The sequence below is a fragment of the Bombyx mori genome, chromosome 12 (genome assembly GCF_030269925.1).
Source record: "Bombyx mori chromosome 12, ASM3026992v2".
NCBI classification, from domain to species: Eukaryota; Metazoa; Arthropoda; class Insecta; order Lepidoptera; family Bombycidae; genus Bombyx; species Bombyx mori.
Window position 1 is genome coordinate 13,485,675 of NC_085118.1, and position 22,178 is coordinate 13,507,852.

The 22,178-nt window shown below is 38.2% G+C and overlaps 1 protein-coding gene and 1 long non-coding RNA gene across 5 annotated transcripts in view; one reads left to right on the top strand and one right to left on the bottom strand.

The window, feature by feature from the left end:
- LOC134199874 (uncharacterized) overlaps window positions 1-19,609 on the bottom strand; it is a 141,760-nt gene extending 122,151 nt beyond the window's left edge. Inside the window, exon 1 of the long non-coding RNA XR_009974534.1 lies at window positions 19,521-19,609. This is a non-coding gene — a long non-coding RNA (uncharacterized LOC134199874). The remainder of the gene's footprint in view (window positions 1-19,520) is intronic.
- Window positions 1-22,178, top strand: part of LOC101736269 (synaptic vesicle glycoprotein 2C) — a 35,181-nt gene that overhangs the window by 3,731 nt on the left and 9,272 nt on the right. For 2 of the 4 annotated variants that reach the window (XM_004926516.5, XM_012690709.4), the window contains exons 3-8: window positions 4,539-4,700; window positions 13,390-13,549; window positions 15,406-15,527; window positions 17,550-17,788; window positions 18,386-18,537; window positions 19,662-19,785. In XM_004926516.5, the coding sequence (XP_004926573.1) occupies window positions 4,539-4,700; window positions 13,390-13,549; window positions 15,406-15,527; window positions 17,550-17,788; window positions 18,386-18,537; window positions 19,662-19,785 (959 nt within the window). The remainder of the gene's footprint in view (window positions 1-4,538; window positions 4,701-13,389; window positions 13,550-15,405; window positions 15,528-17,549; window positions 17,789-18,385; window positions 18,538-19,661; window positions 19,786-22,178) is intronic. The other 2 variants (XM_012690710.4, XM_038014364.2) reach the window with 1 other exon arrangement.

Sequence of the window (22,178 nt, forward strand, 5' to 3'; positions counted from 1 at the left end):
TATAAGCTTTAAACACGGAAATAAATATCATTATTCAAAACACAATGTACATAATCTTTTATCAGTATCTAGTTGTAAAAAATAATATTATTGTAAATCTAGTTGTCTAGATCTATCTAGAAATCTATCTAGTTGTAAATAAATAAATAAGAATGTAAACTTGAAACCCTACAGTAGGTATATTTACGGCGACACCGATTATTGAAATTAGCATTGAAAACAAAGGGATTAAAAAATATACATAAAAAAATGAACATATGTACATGAAATACAATAAAAACGGAGCTATTATCCTTCGACATGGCTACAGTCTATAGCTATGTGTTCTACATATGTATACACTAAGTCATTCTCTGTCTCATACAACTGTACTTATAGTCGAACATATTTATACAATACATTAAGCATAAAATTGAAACAAGTTTCTAGCGAACAAATTCTACGCCAGACGAGCGTGAATGAATGCCTTTAAGCATTACAAGTACGTTTTTTCTTCATTATTATTATACTACTCTTGTAATTTTTGCAAGTCATTGACATTTTATTTTTATCAAATAATGAAACACGCTTCGCAGGAAAAAAGTATATAGTTTCCGGATTATAGATAAAGTCTATGTAAAAACGTATTGCTTTTTTTTTCTTACTTAATCGTTGGTAGCCCAAGGGGCTATTCCAACTTCGCGCGAACCGTTAGGTGAGCTCACGCGTTTTTTTTCTTACCTATGCTAATGGCCTTGAGAGGCTATATCACCTTCGCCCTAACGTGAAGGTGAGCTCACGAGGCTCAAACCGGAGTGTTGCTAACACTGGCCCTAGCAAGAGCAGTGCTTCGCAGAACCTACCACCGGATCGGAAACGCGACCCACTGAGAAGATCCGGCGAGAAACTCAGCGGGCTGTGTCTATTGGTTAATTCGCTGGTCGAGCCCTTCGTCGCAAGCGACGGGTTCGACGAGGACGGTGACCGGTGCTTGTGGTACCTAAAAGCACCGTTAATGGATCGGGAGGATCCGTAATCATAATCGTTTTGGACGATGTCGACATGCGCTACTAATGATAATACCCTACCTTAGCCCATTTACTGGTGGTAGGACCTCTTGGGAGTCCGCACGGGTAGGTACCACCACCCCACCTATTTCCTATTTCCTATCCTATATTCTATATAAGTGTGAGACGTGAGGCGTGTGATAGGTGAAAAGAATGGTGTTTTTTTTTCAATATATAAACAAATACCTGTGACAGACTGTCGAGATACTTATAATGATGGCAAGTTAATTATGAGATAATGAAAGCTCAAAACACCCCTGACGAATTGCAGCTTTCATTAAAAATTCAGACAGAGCATTTAATTATATTGTTATACATTACGATCTATATGTATCGCTGTAATGTTATTACGATTTCTGTTTTTCGTGATTACTATTTAGAATTAGGAACTGACTAAAATCGAAATAGTATATATATAAAAGAAACAAATGATATTCATACGATATTTCATAGAAAATGAAATAACACTAACAGGTGAACCCAGATTTTTAGTATATTTAATGAATAATGAAATATATGCTTCAAAATAGGTCCTCCTTTGGTGGAAGTAACACGAAGTAACCCAATGTGTTTGAGTCGAATTAAATTTCACTTCTTTTTATAATTAATAGGTATAAGCAAAACGTCTTTAAATGATAAAACGAAATTCTAAAGCTGTAAGCTCAATTAATAGGATTTTTGATGAAATAATTCCGTTCATAGTGATTTCGATTTTTTTATGTATACTATATAATATACATGATAGTATTAATAGTAATCCGAGGATTACTTGTGGCCCGGAGACCTTTCTAGTTTCACCAGGACAGGTGGGCGAGCAAAAGCTCAGCTCACTGTGGGATTTGCTAACAGCTGCCCGGGCGCCTCCGTAGGAGACCTAACAACTCAAGAGCAACTGCTTCACGAATGAATTTACTACCGGATCGGAAACGCTATCCACTGAGAAGATCCGGCGAGAAACTCAGCGAGCTGATACATGGGTTAGGTTGCACGTCGACCTTTCTGTAGAGCTCGACGAGTACGATTACCGGGATTCCTAAACCTGCTCCTAGTGTTAGAGCTGAAGGCGTCTAATGCAAAGGTTGTTGGATCTGATGGATCCGTAAGGACGTGTCTAGGGTAAGTGAGGAACCGAAGCTGCATACCCATTACACTGGTGGTAGGACCTCTTGTGAGTCCGCACAGGTAGGTACCACCACCCTGCCTATTTCTGCCGTGAAGCAGTAATGCGTTTCGGTTTGAAGGGTGGGGCAGCCCCTGTAACTATACTGAGACCTTAGAACCTATATCTCAAGGTGGGTGGCGCATTTACGTTATACATATCTATGGGCTCCAGTAACTACTTAACACCAGGTGGGCTGTGAGGTTGTACACCCATCTAAGCAATAAAAAAAAAAAAAGAAAATATACGCGCATTTAGGTACAAGGACGTATATTAAATAGACTAGTTCATTTTACCATTGGTATTCTTGCAAATATTAAAACAACGAGGTCGATTTGGGCATGTGCTCAAGGCTGGACTTTTGATAAAACGTAGCGACATACATATTATCTAGTCAAGGAGATTATTTTGCTTTTATTTCTTGTAGACCGAATGAAGATAACATATGTCGGCGTTACGCTCTAGGCTTTTCAAACTTATGATCTATTACAATGAAATTAGATTACAATTCTTTAAAACGTTAACATTATTTGTCTATTACAAAAAGCCACGTCTTAGTTTTTACACAATTGACCATCTTGTGTTTGTAATAACAACTTCAACTTCTGTTATATAAAGAAATGGAATTACTGTGAAACAATTCATAAAATGTAGCTTAATATTCACATTAAATAGTTTAGTGATTTTTACATGACTCTGACGTTAATTATTTATTATCCAGCGTAATAATAAAGATGGCGCCAATAACATGATTTGCTTAAGAATTACAATACTCAATCAAATTATTAATGTTAATTATAACCTAGCTTATCTATACTACTATATAAATCTACAGTGGTTTTTACGGATGTTCCGTTTATAACTACTAAACCATGCATCCGATTGACTTAAAACTTGGTATCCATGTAGAAAATACATGTACTTAATGGATAGGCTAATATTTATATGAGCGTTGGACTCCCTACACCAGTTGCGGGGGCGTTAATGATGAGAATCTTTGTGGGGATGAGAAACAATAATATTAATTTTAAATGCCCAGCGAAGCGGACGGGTACAGCTAGTTATTAATATTTATGCTTTGATTATTTTGACAGTTATTTGTGTTTTTAAACAATAATATAAACATTAAATATATTTTGAACATTTTCACGTCAAAATCGTGTCTACTAAAAATGTTATTAACTATGGTAGTATATAATAACAGTTTTATCTTGCTAATTTAATAAATAAATAGTAACTAAGTAAATACATCTCTTTGTTGTTACGTATTATTTTGAACGCTATGAGTACGGGGAAGCGCGGATTGAAACGTAAAATGTAATCTGTATTTAAATATACGTTAAACAGCTGATAACAAATTACGCACGGTCATCCGGCCGTAATTAAATATTCTCTGTATTATGTGTACCAGAGACCGAAATACATAATTAAATACGTTTAAACATATATGTACTTCTTATATATAAAATTCTCGCGTCACAATGTTAGTCACTATACTTTTCTGAAACGGTTTGACCGATTTTTATGAAAATTTATATGCATGTTCAGTAGGTCTGAGAATCGGCCACTATCTATTTTTCATACCCCTAAGTGATTAGGGTTGTCCACCCCTAACATTTATTTTTTATTTTTTGGTCAATTTTTTGTTTGTTATAATGGGGTATTTATTATGAGGTTGAATGAGGTTTTGTTATTTTTATATTCCCTCATCGTTCACAGCGCTACATGCCTCTTTCACTCATTTACCATATTCTTACACACTTACAATAAGTTCGTTTTTTTTTCTACACTAGAAATTCCCTAGAAATCTTATATGTATATGACAAAAAAACGTTTGCCGGATTAGCTAGTAGGTATATAGATAATAAAAACGTGAACAAAGAGCAAAATATATCTGTTTATTAAACGAGTGATTGCCCGATGTGGGAATTGAATCCACGACCCTTGGTGCAACAGTCAGGGGCGCTAACCGAGACAGTCTAGGCTGGTTTCTCCCAACGTGGGGCCCACGCCCACACAAGGGGGCCATTTGTTAATTAAGGAGGCAATCTCACTAAATTAACATAGAAAAACTGTATTACAATTATGTATTATAAATTTGAATTTCAGTTTCTTATTATACGTTTTGAAATATTACTTACTGTGTTTTTATTACGATTTCATAGTGATTTCTTCCTAAAACCTATCATTTATGTTTCTGAAGTGAACGAATCATTTTTTTAATGTTAAAAATTATGTACGGTGTGCATACAAATTTTAGAAATGTTACAGTGGGGCACAAAAAAGTTTGGGAAGCACTGGTTTAGGCTGTATTTACGTTTATTGTTTTACAGGTCACGGGCGGTACAACCTAATGGTGCTATTGGTTAGTAGCACCATTCACTTAGCGTCGATCCTGGATTTGCTCGGCTTCTGTGTCATCGTCCCGGCTGCGGCATGTGACTTGAAGTTAGGAATGAGAGAGATCAGTCTACTTACGTCCATACCTTTTGCAGGTAAGGGTTGGTCGATGAAGGGGGCTTTCTCCTCTTCTAGGAAGTCGATCAGTTTCTTGATATTCCTGAGAACCTTACAGCACCAAAGTCCCTAGGATAGGGATTTCCTAACTAAACTGCTTAGTTTCCGAGTCCTTTACAGCTCTACATTTATCACGCTTTTGTGCGCTGTCTAAAGGCAAGACAGAAAAAGGTTATAACTACCATTTGTATAACATCTTTCTTACATAGTTTTTACAGAAGTTATTTATGTACACATTTCATACGTGACTGACTGTCTAAACTCTAAAGGAATCGACACTGAGACGGTTTTTCTATCGAGCGAGAGAAATTGTTCAGCAGATCGAACTGTAACGGCATTTATCGCCGCATACAAGAGATTCGGCAAAAACTTATTTATAATAAACTAGCTGACCCGGCAGACTTTTGCCTCAATCGATAAATGAAAAACCAAAACTTTTGTATAAAATAGACTTAAAATAAACAAAAGGAATCCGTCCGACTGAGGACACATCAAAGGAAAAACAAAATTTATTTACCTTTCAAACCTTCCCTGGACTTCCACAAATCATTCAAGACCAAAATTAGCCAAATCGGTCCAGCAGTTCTCGAGTTTTAGCGAGACTAACGAACAGCAATTGATTTGTATATATACTTATATAGATTTATGATGAGTCCGAAACGCTCAAATCGATCAATCTGTCAGAAGATAGAAAGTCTCGTCGTTTTCTAGATTAATTTGATGAAGAAGACAAATAGTTGGATAGCTGTATACATATATAATAGTCGGGTCTCGAATCTGGCCGATGTTGTTTGAGAAACATTTAACGCATCAACGCGCGCAAGATACAATAGAATTACAATCGAATTCTTGGACGGCTAAAACATGTTCCGTTTTTAGACCTAAATATTATCGTTGTAAAGTATTTTTATTTGTTTTATTGTAGTCTTGGGAGTCACAATGAAATCTATAAAAATCTTTGTAATCGTTAATATAGAAACGACCGGTTTTATTAGAACAACCATTTGCGAAAAATCTTGAAATAGTTGACTATCGATACCGTGAAAGTCAGTTTCAAAGTCGAATTACAGCTGTCATGAAATTTGTTTTTATTCAAACTATTTTCCTCGTCCGCCAAATAGTGCTATAAAAGTACTACTCCCGAATGAATAATCATTCGAGCAAAGTTAATTTACAACAATTCTAGATTAAGCTAATCCTCTCACTGATAAGTGGTGATTGGCGATCAGTCCTTCGTTAAACTGAATTTCAACATTAGGAGGAAATACGATAATAATACGATAGATAGAATTATTGACATGTGTATAGTGGGCGTAACACGATATAGTTATCTCTCCTAAACTGACTCTTGGACTGCTCTTACAACAACTGCGCCAAAGCGACACAACCTTGCCTCGATAATCCACAATGCTGTCAGTCGTGGCCTCATGACATGGGTTTCTTCGGAAATACACACGGTGGGCTCCCGCGTTCTTCAACGGCAGTGCTTTTGGAAGAAATTTAGTTCTTAGAGGCCCTTGAAGCCTTATTTGGGTCCACCTAATTAACCGCCGCCCGACATTCGACGTTGACTGTTTTACGGTGGAAAAGTCGAACTCCAACTCAACCCTCCCCTTTTCTCAACCGGGGTTGGGACAGGACATTGGCAGAGTGGACCGGCAGACTGGCAAAGCTACACATAGCTATTAATGTAGGGTAATGCTATTAACAAATGCTTTTTTTTTGCGTAGACTTGTGTTTAAGGCCTATTTGGTGTTAAGTAGGCATTACAACGTGAATGCCGCTACTCTCTACTCTAAGCATGAGATGTTTTAACTTTTAATCTTATAGTATTTGGGCTATCCCGCCCTTCAAGCCGAACTGTATGACTATGGACTTTTCGGCGAAAATAGCTAGGATGGTAGTACCTACGCGAGCCGATATCACTAAATAGTCTTCACACTATAAACTAGTTATATCCAGCTACGTTTCCATGTGATAGTCACTGTCCATAAAGCGTATGTGGGTGTATTGGTGCGAAGTGCCAGGTAGTCACACATACAATTAGTCTCTCCTATATTAAAGAAAATGGATACTTTGTTAAAGCAAGCACAGTAGAAATGTCACAGGCCGTACGCACAAAACTTCTATCCGATGATTTGTAAACGAAGTAAATTGTCCCTTCGTAATAAGGTGACATTCTATAAAAGTCGCATACGCCCGGTCATGACCTATGCAAGTGTAACGTTCGCTCACGCGGTCCGCATTAATTTGGAGCCCCTTCCAGTCATTCAATCCCGATTTTGCAGGATAGCCGTTGGAGCACCGTGGTTCGTGAGGAACGTGGATCTACATGATGATCTGGAGCTTGACCCCATCAGTATTATCTTCAGTCGGTATCAGTGCGCCACTTTGAGAAGGCGGCACGACACGCAAACTCTCTTGTCGTGGTCGCCGGAAACTAGACACCCAATTCTGCAGACCGAAGGATAAACAGTCGACGTTACCGTAAGCACGTCATTCAGGATCCTCCCGATCGATTAACGGTGCTTTTAGGTCACGACGAAAGGCTCGACAAGTAAATTAACCCATAGACACAGCCCACTGAGTTTCTCGCCGGATCCTCTCAGTGGGTCGCGTTTCCGATCCGGTGGTGGATTCTACCACGCACTGCTCTTGCTACGGCTAGCGTTAGCAACGTCCTCTGGTCAGAGCCCAGTGAGCTCAGCTACGCGATCGGTTACGCTGGCATAGCCTCTCAAGGCTACCAGCTTAGGTAGGAAAAAAAAAACACAAAGTTAAACACAAAAGCGTAAACAGGCGTTAGGTGATGCGGGTAAGCTCTGACTGATGTCAGTGCGGTGCTCCGGGCAACGACGTATCGACCTGACGTCACAACAAACTGGTTTTCAGTGCGTGTGTCCAATACAGTCGACTGGTGCGTATCGACAAGGCTGAAATGTGTGTCGCAAAATGATAAAGATATGACGTATATAAATACGTACCGGTTGTGCATATGTGTGTAAGTGTATATGTAGGAGTAGACCACATCCTAATCAAGATTTCAAACCATTCATTGGGTAAACTTATATTATAAATAACGGTAGGCAGCGGCTTGGCTCTGCCCCTGGCATTGCTGAAGTCCATGGGCGACGGTAACCACTCACCATCAGGTGGGCCAGGTGGTATGCTCGTCTGCCTACAAGGGCAATAAAAAAAAAAGTGTGTGTGTCCGCTCCGACGCACGACTGGAGTTTACTGGATATAAAAAATTAAACGAAACAATACGAGAAATAGTTCTATATTACGACAACACGATACACTACAGATTATTAACAAATTAACGAGACACAAAACAAACGACTAACAAATATATGAAAATACAATAATGAGAGAAACGCGCGATCAGTACGAGGCTTTGTGGCGGACTGCCGGCGCAGCAGCCCGGCGCGCATTTCGTGTGACATGCGCAATCAGGCGCATAACGCATTTCGTGTGACATGCTAGTACGATTTTGGTCCCCATAATTTTCATACCCCGGGCCTATATATGTAAATCGATTCTAAAGGAGTAAACTCCAAAAAAAACTTCAAAACAAAGTCGGGTTCGTTCGAACACTACTAAATCGAGAACGGCTGGACAGATTTTCATGGTTTTTAATTTATTGTATTTGTCTGCGTCCCGAATAACAGATTACTTATTAAGAATACAAGAAAATTGATGAAAAACAAATTACAAAGATTTTCCCATACAAAATGTTCATGTGTTTCGTGGCTATCAAACATTTAATGTTCATACAGTCGAGTCATGCATATTAACTGTATTTGTTATCTATGTAATCGATACGGTAGTCTGCCCTCAAAATAAAGAACGCATTTAAATAAAAGTTTCGAATCGACAAAAGATATCGACAATATTCTGATAATGGCGTATGGCGTAATGGCGATTTAGATTTTAAAAATCTCAATCAATCATTACAGATTATTCCGTCACTCCAATCAGACTCAGTATCATTAAACATATCTGAATTGCTGTCGCTTGTCTCGCTAAAACTCAAGAAGGGCTGAACCATTTTGGCTAATTTTAATTTAATCTATATATATAGGTATAAAAATGAATTGCTGTTCGTTAGTCTCGCTAAAACTCGAGAACGGCTGGACCGATTTGACTAATTTTGGTCTTGAATGATTTGTGGAAGTCCAGGGAAGGTTTAAAACTCAGATAAATATGAAAATGCTCGGAATTAAATAAAAATTATAATTTTGTTTTTCCTTTGATGTGTCCTCCGTCGGACGGATTCCTTTTGTTTGTTTTAAGTTTATTATATACAAAAGTTTAGGTCTTTTATTTATAGATTGAGGCACTACAAAGTCTGCCGGGTCAGCTAGTAAATAATAATTAAAGGGAAATACTAAAAACAACAATTTAATTTTCCAATACAAACTGTTTCTAGCTGTGATTGATTTGAATTCTTTTGCTACTTGGTTATCAAATATTTATAGGTACGTTCAGAAATTTGTTTGTTTCATATGAATTGCAGTATGAGGTCCGATAACTTTGGTCAGATTTGAAAACGAATTTGTTTCCGAATTAATAAAAGTGTCAGTTAGTTGACGAAAAAAGGAAATAAATAAATAATTTTCTTAATGAAAATCTAAAGAATAGAAATTTATCATTACTTTGTCAGTACACGAAATAAAATATTTTTTTAATTTACTTCCTGATGCTCCAGGAGGGCATGGAAAAACGTTCCTAATTTTATTACTGTTGATAAAGATCAGATAGCAAAATGAAGTAGTCCTAGCGTTGGCTTCATCAGGAATAGCTGCAACATTGGTAAAAGGTGGACGAATTGCACAATCTGCCTTGAAATTACCACTAAACATACATTTTATGGGCTCCAGTTACCACTTAACACCAGGTTTTCCTAAAGGATAAGACGTCCGGTGCAGAAGTCGTCGTGGCCTAAAGGATAAGACGTCCGGTGCATTCGTGTTGAAGCGATGCACCGGTGTTCGAATCCCGCAGGCGGGTACCAATTTTTCTAATGAAATATGTACTCAACAAATGTTCACGATTGACTTCCACGGTGAAGGAATAACATCGTGTAATAAAAATCAAACCCGCAAAATTATAATTTGCGTAATTACTGGTGGTAGGACCTCTTGTGAGTCCGCGCGGATAGGTACCACCGCCCTGCTTATTTCTGCCGTGAAGCAGTAATGCGTTTCGGTTTGAAGGGTGGGGTAGCCGTTGTAACTATACTGAGACTTTAGAACTTGTATCTCAAGGTGGGTGGCGCATTTACGTTGTGAATGTCTATGGGCTCCAGTAACCACTTAACACCAGGTGGGCTGTGAGCTCGTCCACCCATCTAAGCAATAAAAAAAAATAAAAAAAAAAAAAGGTGGGCTGTGAGCTCGTCTACTCATCTAAGCAATAACAAAAAAAATACAAATCAACGAAGCACCAGTCTGCATCATCGCCAAAATAAATCTACGACGGCGAGGTCACTGGCGGCACTGGATAGAACAGAACGTTAAAAGATATTTTTTAGTAGAGCCATGATTCCGTTGTCAGGTTATTTTCGTCAGACTCTTCTAATCATTTGCCGATCAACAGTTGCTGACGAACTAAAGACGTTTGTGGCAGCATATAAAGACACCAATTAACAACTAATATGGGCGTGTTTTTGCTATATGGTTTCGAAGAAGGGATTAGATATTGAAAATGGTAAGGTCGCGGTTGATATCTCGACCGGATTAATAATTATACTAGCCATAGATTTTTGTCACTTTACCGACTTAAAAGAGGAGCTTGTTTAGCGTGTTTTATGGATATAGAACAACAGTTCAGAAACCATAATTAGCAGATTTTTTTTGCCTGTTTATTCGCTAGCCCGAGAGTCTATTCCAGCTAAATTGGCAGAGTGAACGAGTAATATTGGCGGCCAAAAACAAAGATTCTAATTATCTCAATCCGACTAGCTGAACTTTCCTCCAGGAGAGTTTCATACAAATCAGTTGACACAGTTTCAAACTAGGATGACGTAGTAAACTATCCTACCGAGTTTTTAAATTTCCTTTGCCTGGACTATCATGAATTGCATTTAAAAGTAAGATCAGTTGTGATTATACTGCGCAACATCAATCAACCTCGACTGTGCAATGGAACGAGACTGGCTGTAAAAAAGCTTATCAACGTCATTGAGGTCATCTAAACGAAAGAATGTTTTGACCCCGGGTATATATACCGATAATTCCAACACATTTGTTATTTGATTTTAAGCGTCTACAATATCCCGTACATCTGGCATTACCATAAATAAATCGCAAGACCAGTCGTTGCGGGTTTTCGGAATCAAATTGGAATTTTTCCTGTTCCACATTCGCGAGTGGGAAAACCATCATCTTTATATGTATATTTACACAAAAAAAGACCAAAAATATAGTATATTAGAAAACTAAATTGATTAAGGTTAATTAAAATTAACTAACTGTTTATTATTAAATGAAACACAGTTAAATACAGTAAAATAAAAAATTGTATTAAACTTTGATCCCATTTTATACAAAAACGTATAGTATGTAGGTGATACGAAGTTCACTGGGTCATCTAGTAAATACATTAATAAGCACATCATGTATCCGTGCTGACGCTTATCATCGAGTGCTTCGAATTCTACATGTGATAAGAAAACAGATAGATTGTTGATTATATCTAGTGTAATATCAATCGTTGAAATTTTTTAATAGAATTACGAAAACTTAGCAACCACACTCAGGACCGAATAAACACCAAGTGATTTTGAATAAGATCTTACGATTCGTGAAGACATATGGTGTGATTTTTATTTTATAAAATATGTATTATCAGTTTTTTTATCGGTGGCTACTTAAATTTTACGAAAGTAAAGCATGAAAGAAGATTACATGCGGCAAAGATGCGAATGTTGCGATGGATGTGTGGAGTGATAAGAATGGACAAGATAAGGAATGAGTATATCAGAGGAAGCCCCGGTGATTGACAAATTAAAGAGCGGTTAGCGTGGTATGGACATGTGATGCGAAGAGAGGTGCATGTGAATAGGAGATGTATGGAAATGGTAGTGCAAGGTAGAGGGGGAAGAGGTCGACCGAAGATGACATGAAAGTGTGTGAATGACGATATGAGAGAGAGAGAGAGAGGAGTGAATGTTGAGATGACGGCTGATAGAAGAGAATAGAATAGAAAAAAAGCGCACATGAATGAAGTGAAACTTCTTTTTCGATGTTGTAGTATTGTGGTTTTCTTCATTTTTTATCCTTAATTGGTCTTGTAGAGAATGTTGTGTATAAGAGATACATCTTCAACATTTATAGTATATATTTTTTAAATTATAGATAGAAAAAAAATATATATACTTCATTAAAATATTAGACGCTACTCGTTGCTAGTGCTCGCGCTGGTCTGTAAAAGGTATACTACGCGCATGCGTACGAGTGCCACGCGTTCACTCTCGCTCTTTCTAGTATGGTAGGGTTAAACGTCTTGTTGGAAGTCGCATTAGAAGTTTCACTTCAAAAACGGCTGTGCCCACCTAGTGGGATAAGGTGGACACCAAGAAAAAGAAGAAGTTACTGAAATTTAACATTAACATTTTTTTAACCAACCACTAGACTCGAGATTCTTTTCTAGTTTCAGCAGACTGGCGGGCGGGCTGACGGGGATCGGCCTGGAGAGACTTTGCTAGTTTCTGACCTAGCAAGAGCTATGTTTCTATCGCAATCGAATACGTGGCTACGATGCTTAGTATAAACATAATATTATGTAGATATCAAAGTTGGCCTTATTGATAAATCAAATTGATATCGTTTGAGACAAACAAAAAGCCGAAGGCCTTTTCCGCTTCACCAGAACGAATAGGCGATATTAGTTAGTGTTGAATAAATAAATTTCTAGAGTAGATCATAAAAGTATTTGTAAACGTTTTGGTACAGACTATTTAAATTGACACACATCAATATCTGTGCAACTGTGCGAATTTAGACTGAAGTGACTTGAGAGCTAATACAATTCATTGTGTTCTATATAAGAAATCTGATTAGAGTTTTATTGAAATACTGCCAAATTCCAATAGTTAGATTGGGGCGGGGTTTGGCTAACAGCTGAGTACGTATTTCATTAGAAAAATTGGTACCCGCCTGCGGGATTCGAACACCGGTGCATCGCTACATACTAATGCACCGGACGTCTTATCCTTTAGGCCACGATGACTTCTAAATTACCAATGCAAGTACCAATTTTTCTAATGAAATACCTACTTAACAAATATTCACGATTGGCTTCCACGGTGAAGGAATAACATCGTGTAATAAAAATCAAACCCGCAAAATTATCATTTGCATAATTACTGGTGGTAGGACCTCTTGTGAGTCCGCGCGGGTAGGTACCACCACCCTGCCTATTTCAGCCGTGAAGCAGTAATGCGTTTCGATTTGAAGTGTGGGGCAACCGTTGTAACTATACTGAGACCTTAGAACTCATATCTCAAGGTAGGTGGCGGCATTTACGTTGTAGATGGCTCCGGTAACTGTTTAACACCAGGTGGGCCGTGAGTTCCTCCACCCACCTGAGCAATGAAGAATAAAAAAAACTAGCATTAAGAATAGAAACAAAGAACAATCAGATACATAAATACATTTTCAGGTTACCTTTCCGCGTTGCCATGGGGCTACTATGTTGACACGCACGGTAGAAGGAAGGCTATAATAATATCAACATCAGTGGGTGCCGTTTTCGCTACACTAACAACTTTTTCTACGTCTTTCACGATGATGCTGGTTTTGAAACTACTTGGATGTCTCTTGTAAGTAACTCTCAGTTCTGTCAGATTCATTTTCAAAATGAGGGATTGTTTTTTTTTTGGGTGAGCCCAATGTTAATGTGTTCGCTGTATGACCGTTATAACTGGACTGTCGTCCATACTTTTCTTATACTTATGAAAAAATCCTGTTGCCATAATTACAATTAAACAATTTAATTACGTTCTTATTGGGAGGCATTGATGTTAATTGTGACGTGGATTTTATTATACACCTCTGGATGTAGGTTCACGCGCCTAAATCTCACCTTTATTTAAAAACAAAAATTCCATTTAAGTTTGCAATTCTTGTTTGATGGGCAGAGCATATATTTGACCGACCATTTCAACATTTAAGAAACTTTTCTGCCCTAAATATTAGCTTGAAGATGTTAGGTGAATACACTGTTATGGATAAATAAAAGTAAAAAAAGATTAATGGTAATCTTAATCCATTTTAGATAATTTAGTTTTTCCTACGTTACGTCATTAAAATGACGGAGGCAAGTCTGCGTGACCTGGTTTTTAATGTAGCTCAGTTAATCACCACTAACTACTAAAGTGTTATTCGTTTATTAGAAATTACGAATACTAACGAACACACATCTAAGAAATTTGTTGCAAACCTAAAATAGAATAGAACTCAATTAATATACATATAATAAGCCCAAATTCGATCAGCCATGAAAGGAACTCAATTTCTAGGCTCATCAGTCAAGTATTTTTTTAATTTTTTTATTGCTTATATGGTTGGACGAGCTCACAGCCCACCTGGTGTTAAGTGGTTACTGGAGCCCATAGACATCTACCACGTAAATGCGCCACCCACCTTGAGATAAAGTTCTAAGGTCTCGATATAGCTACAACGGCTGCCCCACCCTTCAAACCGAAACGCATTACTGCTTCACGGCAGAAATAGGCAGGGTGGTGGTACCCACCCGCGCGGACTCACAAGAGATCCTACCACCAGTATAAAAGTATTATAACGTATTTAAGAAGTGCTCAAACAAACAACCATTTGGACATTTAATTTGAAGGAATCCGTATGATTTACCGTTTTTTAAATCACGCTAGCCTAAGACACAGCCGACAGAGTTTCTCGCCGGATCTTCTCAGTGGATTGCGATTCTGATCTGGTGGTAGATTTTACGAAGCACTGCTCTTGCCAGGGCAGTGTTAGCAAATTGCTCAGGCTAAGCTCACCGTGCGCTCACCTAACGCGCACCTCCGTAAGCTCACCTATTCGCCCGTCTTTCTTTTCCCCTACTTATCCTGATAGCTTTGAGAGGCTATTTCAGCTTCACCCTGTAGGTCTGCGTGTAGGTGAGCTCACGGGGCTCAAACGGAAGTGTTGCTAACACTGGCCCTAGCAAGAGCAGTGCTTCGCACAATCTACCACCGGATCGGAAACTCGACCCACTGAGATGATCCGGCGTGAAACTCAGTAGGCTGTGTCTATGGGTTAATTTACTCGTCGAGCCCTTCGTCGCAAGAGTCGGATTCGGCGAGGACGGTGACCGGTGCTTGTGGTACCTAAAAGCACCGTTAATGAATCGGGAGGATTCGTAATGACGTTCTTAGGGCGACGTCGACTGTTTACCATTCGGTCCACAGGATCGGGTATGTAATTTCTGGCGACCACGACAAGAGGGTTATCGTGTCGTGCTGCCTTCTCAAAGTGGCGCAATGGTGCCGACTGTATATACTTACTGACTGAATCAAGCTCCAGGTCATCATGGAAATAACTCGCCCGGTTATGCCGGCATAACCCCTTAGTTTACCAGCTTAGGTAGGACACACAAAAAAACTAATTTTCCATAATATAATTTTGTTGTTTCAGTTTCTTGTATTGTGCATTTCAGTTCCACAGCTTCAATAACGCTTTCGATAACTTATTTGGGGGAGTGCACGGGAACGAGGAACAGGACTAGATACCTGTTAATCCTCAACTGTTTCAATCTAATATCTGATTTCATTTGCTACGGTAAGTTGTTCTAAAATCTATATATATAAAAACTAGCGACCCGCCCTCGCTTCGCTTCGGAAACTGTAATTTATTATTGATTTCTCCACCATTTAATGGATGTTATTATACATATAAACCTTCCTCTTCAATCACTCTATCTGTTAAATAAAACCGCATCAAAATCCGTTGCGTAGTTTTAAAGATTTAAGCATATATAGGGATATAGGGACAGAGAAAGCGACATTGTTTTATACTATGTAGTGATTAATTGCTGTTCGTTAGTCTCGCTAAAACTCGAAAACGGCTGGACCGATTTGGCTAATTTTGGTCTTGAATTATTTGTGAAAGTCCAGAGAAGGTTTAAAAGGTAGATAAATATGAAAATGCTCGGAATTAAATAAAAATAACAATTTTGTTTTCCCTTTGATATGTCCCCCATCGGACGGATTCCTTTTGTTTGTTTTAAGTTTATTTTATACAAAAGTTTAGGTCTTTTAATTATAAATTGAGAGAATGTACCTACCACAGAACTCTCTACACCTACCTTGGTTGACTGGTAGAGAATGCCTCAGGCGTTAAATCCGCCGTTGACCTTTATGCATAAATTTGATTCAGATTAAAAAGAATCGATTGGATACACTAGTATTGCAAAAATACTAAATTCACTAGCACCAATAATAATAATTCTTTTTCATAATTTCAAATTTGGGTCGCAGTAATAATAAGTACTGTGTTGATTTTGTAATAGTAAAGCAAAATGTCATCTTGGTTTTAAACTATACAATTATTTCAATGTAATTTAGAAGTTTTTTGACGTTTTGTGTAGTAGTGTGGTGTGTAGTAGGCAGTGTACCCGTTGAGGTATTTATGAGCTCCGTCAGCATCGGAAAGACGTGAGCTCATTTGCTCATTCACTATTCGTACTACACGAAGAAAGTAAAAAAGAATAAAAAAGCCCGATACATATGTACTTGTAGTAGGTACATTCAGGTACAGATGTAGTTGGTACAGATGTCTATGGGCTCCAGTAACCACTTAACACCAGGTGGGCTGTGAGCTCGTCCACCCACCTAAGCAATAAAAAAAAACATTCTAAACTCATGTCTATACTAAAATTAAGGGACCTCCATCACCGCTTATCACAATTCAAAAAAGGAAATTTTGAGATATTTAAGGCAACATTCCAATTTATATTGTATAGACTTAAAATTACATAGAGTATAGGTAATACATGGAGAATGTAAACATACCATTTAAATAATAGATCTTTATCTATGAAATTGCCGTTTTGCAGTACTGGCCGTTTGAAACTTAATTTATGTATGGCTAGCAATAAAATCAATGGAACGCATTAGCGACGAAATGGGCCTCAAATTTTACAAATCCAAGATTAAAATAGTGGTTATTGACCAAAATGGCACCCTCAACCCTTCGGCGCACTTGGTTTGAAAGTGGTGGACAATTTAGTATATCTTGAAGCCACAATTACCAACAACGGTTCGTGCGAACCTGACATAAGAAGACGCATCGGTATGGCCAAAACACCATGCCCCAACTCGACCGGATCTGGGCTGAAAGGTGTATGATATATATCTAAAAAAAAAAACAAAAATACGCCTCGTGACCACACCAGTATTCCTCCGTTATGCGCAGAGACGTAGACCATAAGAAAGGCCAACCGAACACGTATAGACGCATTCGAGATGTGGTGTTATAACTCTATAATTTATAACTTAACTAGAACTTTTTAATTGAACGAATTATAATTAAAAAATTCCCAATAATCATCCACTGTCTTTCACCAATGTCTGCTATCCTAATATGACCTCGGGATAGATGTAATGTGCTCTGCGTAAGCCCTGTCCCGCCGTCTCAATAGCTCCGACTGTGTTCCCACCCGGTCTGGGGTAGGGCGCCGGCTGTGAGCGGCAGGAGTTTTTAGTGAGGTTCGACTCTCACATACCCCACCTGCCGTGCGGGTGGGGATCCGGCGATTTTCTCCTGTGGAAATCCTAATATGACCTGGAATTTACTTTTCAGCACTGGCCTACTTAATATTGGGCCTACAATTCGAAATACCTCTACCCTGGTTGGCCATAACATTCCGTCCTTGGCGATTGCTGACTCTGGTCATGGCAGTAATGCTGGCTGTTGGAGGCTTCGTGATCTTCTTCCTGCACGAGAGCCCCAAGTTTCTGGCGACCAAAGGACGTGTCGACGAAGCCTTGGAGGTTATGAAGACAGGATACGGCCTCAAGGACCGCGACGTGGATCTTGTGGTGCTTAGTGCAACTTTTTGGAGTTATTTCTGACGAGAGGTTTAAATTACTGTTCGAAGTTCATAAAAGTTTATCTTAGAAAATGTTTGGATGGATAATTATAATATAGGTGATCATTTACTTAGATAAGCAGTACCAAGCAATATTTACTAATCTCAACATATGTATGTATGTAGGTACTTGTCTTTTAATTCAATAAATATGCCACGAACTTTAGAACTGAGTTCGTTAAAGCGGCGCCTCAAATTAATAATTGTGTTACATTGCGTGGTATACATTTTTATTTCACGAATAAAAATCCAGAGCTCCTTCTTTATTTTGTGGAATTATTCCATTAGTTTAGACTTTATATTAATTATTATGGTAACTTTGGAATTAAATAACTCGTTTAAGTTTATTTACACTTAAAGTAAGATTGCTACCTACTAAACCAATTAGTTGTAGTCGCCCGGTCATTAAAAATAGATAAATATTCATTTATGAAATTCATAGTAATTTTTGTTGCAATTAGATTGAAACTATGTTATTGCTTTTTAATGATTTGTGTTTAAGATTTTTTTTTTTGTTATTAATTATTAAAACGAATTAATCTTTCAGAAATCACTACTCACCATTACCAAGGATACGGGAAACGAACGAAAGGTGCCCTTTATGAAGTCATTATGGCAGCAGACGGCGCCCATCTTCAGTAGACCGTATTTGATGAAGACTCTACAGCTTTTCTTTCTTCTAGCCGTCTGTACTAGCACGTGAGTGAACTGGTTGCTTCTAAAGAATTATTTTTAAATGAAATACCTACGTAGTTCAATCCTCCAATCTCCAATCTAATTGGTGTTAGCATTGTAGAGTCCAGAGTAGGGGAATCCCTATGGATTCTAGTCCATACAACAATCAGTTTTTATTTATTAAATGACAAAAAAAATTGTAGCCTTCTTAAGCCATTAAGGTAAAGTTGGGTTGCTGAATAAGAGCACTTTAGGTGTATCGCCTAGTAGACTATGGTCTCCCTTCTTCACTATATTAAGATTTTATCGAGAGAACATTTTTTTTTCCTGGAAGTGGCGTTTGTACCAGAAAAATATTGAACTTGTGGAAGTTTATATGAACCTCTTGTTTCCAGAATGGTGCCATAAATTAGGGTAAAAATTATTTAGAGATGTAAAAGATAAAATGTAACTTAAAAAATAAAAATAACACTCTTTAACAGCAAGCCGAACTAGATATTACTAGGTTTTTATTCTGGCCAGCATTTTACGTGAGAGTAATATAATTATTGTATGCTAATCGGTGTAGCGTGGGTAGGTTACCCACAACGAGGACCGACGGCCTAATGAGACTCGTACGGATCTGCTGGATGTAAAGAGTGCAGGACGGATCGTTGTAGCGAGGTTTAGGAGCGGCCTATGTCCAGCAGTGGACGTCTGTGGGCTGAAAGAGAGATGCTAATCTGTCTTTGATATATGTACAAATTTTCAAGTTGATCAAACCCCTTGAAGCTGTTTACAATTAAGTTGAAGCAATCAGTTACATAAATACTTAAAAGGCAAGTTGGAAAAGGCGTGCTTAAAAAAATCGGTTGTCTGTAAAGTCGGTTTACTGACGATAGTTGAACGTGACAACGTCATAAGAAACTACTGATGGAATGGTTTCATTTTTCAATTATCGTTGCTATAAACGATTGACACCACATTCACTTTTCACTGAACTTCATACTTGACGAAAACATGTACACCTCAGAGCGAGGTAACGCCGCATGAGTCATGTTTTTTCGTGCGTGCAGCCGGCTCCATCGAATTATAAGACGTTGTCGCGTCAAAAAAACGCAACGGAACGCACAGGAGAGACATACTGTGATGATTTAATCTTATTGCAGTAACAACGTTTTCTACATTTGGTTCCCGACCATTGTCAACTCGTTCTACAACGCGCCGTCAAATGCCACGGCGAGCTTCTGCGATAAAATAACATCGAACATCACTGCGGACGTACATTTAGGGGTAAGTAATTCTAAGTGAACGTATATATGAGTCGACTATTATCAAAGCCGGCAATGTCACTTTTGGACAATTATTGGTAAATCAGAAAAACGAATTATTGACTTTGTATTCCATTGGCAGTCACAAAACTCTTCTGAACGACATCTTAGATAAATAACAGGTTAAGTATTAACCTTTATTTAATGCAGGTTTTGAACCGTATTCTTTGAAGGAGACGATTATATTCAAATCAATCTGTATTGAAATATCAATAAAATTTTTTTGTCCAAATGCACAGATTGCCACCTTTGATAATAGACGACTCATATGCGTAGATACGAAGTTGTGTTCGAAGATCGTGAAAATAGTTTTTGTTTACTGGGATTATTTTAAGATACAGTAATGTGGGCGTTCCTGAAAACGATACCGCGGATTTGCGTCAGTGAGTCATATTTGTAAATATATTTTTTGTGAGCGCGCAATGTAACACGATCGGAAATTACGATACGCGAGGGCTACAGCGGTGCTTTGGTACACTGAGGCCGGCTGCTGTAAGAGATTAATGAACTCAAAATTTCTAATTACTATTCTTCTTCTTTTTCTCCATCACTGGGTGGGGTCGGCATAGCGAATTTTCTATTCTCTTCTATCAGCCGTCATCTCACCACTAACTCCTCTCGCTCTCATATCGTCATTCACACACCCCATCTATGTCTTCTTCGGTCGACCTCTTCCCCCTCTACCTTGCACTACCATTTCCATACATCTCCTAGTCACATGCGTTTTCGCTCTTCGCATCACATGTCCACACCACGCTAATCGTCCGGTTTTAAATTTGTTAATTACCGGGGCTACTTTGACACTTCCTCTGATATACTCATTCTCATTATAATTACTATTATTCAAACATTATTTCTCTAATATGCTTAATGCATTTCTATACATTGGCGGTCTTCATACATCAATCAGCTGTTCACTGTTAAACAAACAAAAAAGATGTAGACAAGGTCACGGTAGGTGTGATTACTAAGTAATTGTCACATATAAACATACACATATTATTTACTATAGTTATTTACACAAAACTCACACATTACTGGTGGTACGCACCCATAGACACAGCCCACTGAGTTTCTCGCCGGATCTTCTCAGTGGGTCGCGATTCCGATCCGGTGGTAGATTCTGCGAAGCACGGCTCTTGCTAGGGTTCGTGTTAGCAACGTCGTCAGGTTTGAGCCCCGTGAGCTCACCTACTAGTTAAGGTTACACTGAAATAGTCGCTCAAGGCTATCAACTTAGATAAAAAAAAGGTGGTAGGGCATATTGTGAGCCCGCTCGGGTAGGAACCACCTCCCTGCCTATTTTCGCTATGAAGTAGTGTTTCGGTTTGGAGGGTCGGGCAGCCGTTGTACTGTAAAACTAAGACTTAGAACTCATTTATTAAGGTAGGTGGCAGTATCTACGTTATTCAGGTCTATGTATTCGGGTAACCAATTAACACCAGTTAGACTGGAGCTTTTTCACTCATTTAAACAACAAAATACCTTCTATACATTCTAATCTACATTCTAGAAATGTGTGTAAGAATAAATGAAATTGTTTTTTTTTGTTCGGGCTTCGGTATTCGTGAGTAAAAAGGGAATCCTTACAATGTTTTGCTGTAATTGTTTTGATTGAGAAGTTTGAGATTACTCTTCGATCATCAATAGTAACTAGATTTCGGGTGGTGGAGAAAATCCGTCTTGTCAAATAACGGCTCACTTGAAATGTGAGCTCTTATTTTGTTTAGTTCACTTCAAACACATCCTTTGTAAACCCTTCTCGCAGTGTGTATTCAAAAGTTGCAAAAATAATACCCGAAAAATCAATTTAACGGCCGGAGTATCTTACTTTCGGTAAGTACATGAAGTATAAACTACAATTTAAGCTTTAAACTAATAAATAATATTAAATTTTGAACAAAATTACATCGTAAGTATTAGACAATGTTTTGGAGATTTGTGACTTTATTACAAGGTGCCATAGTTGTAATTAGTTTGAACTTAAAACTGTTTCAAAACTTTTTTCTCCGTTTGTTAGTAAACGAATGTAGCTATTTATGTGTATATTCACGCGAACAGCTTTTGCTTTAATTTTGTACGTGTCCCTTTATCTAGTTACTATTGTTGATCGAAGATATCACTAAAACTTCTTTCCACCGTGGATCTTAGGATTCTGTACTAATTACAACTTTATACTTTTCAATACCCGTTCCCGAGAAAAATGATTTTGAGTGACGAACAAACCGACAGAGAGACTAACAGACGGAGAACACACGTACAAGATTATATTACTTGGGGTTTGTATAGCGTTGCTTACGAAGAGCCTTAGCTTGCAATAGGAATCTTCAGGCCGCTAACTTCAATCACACTTCT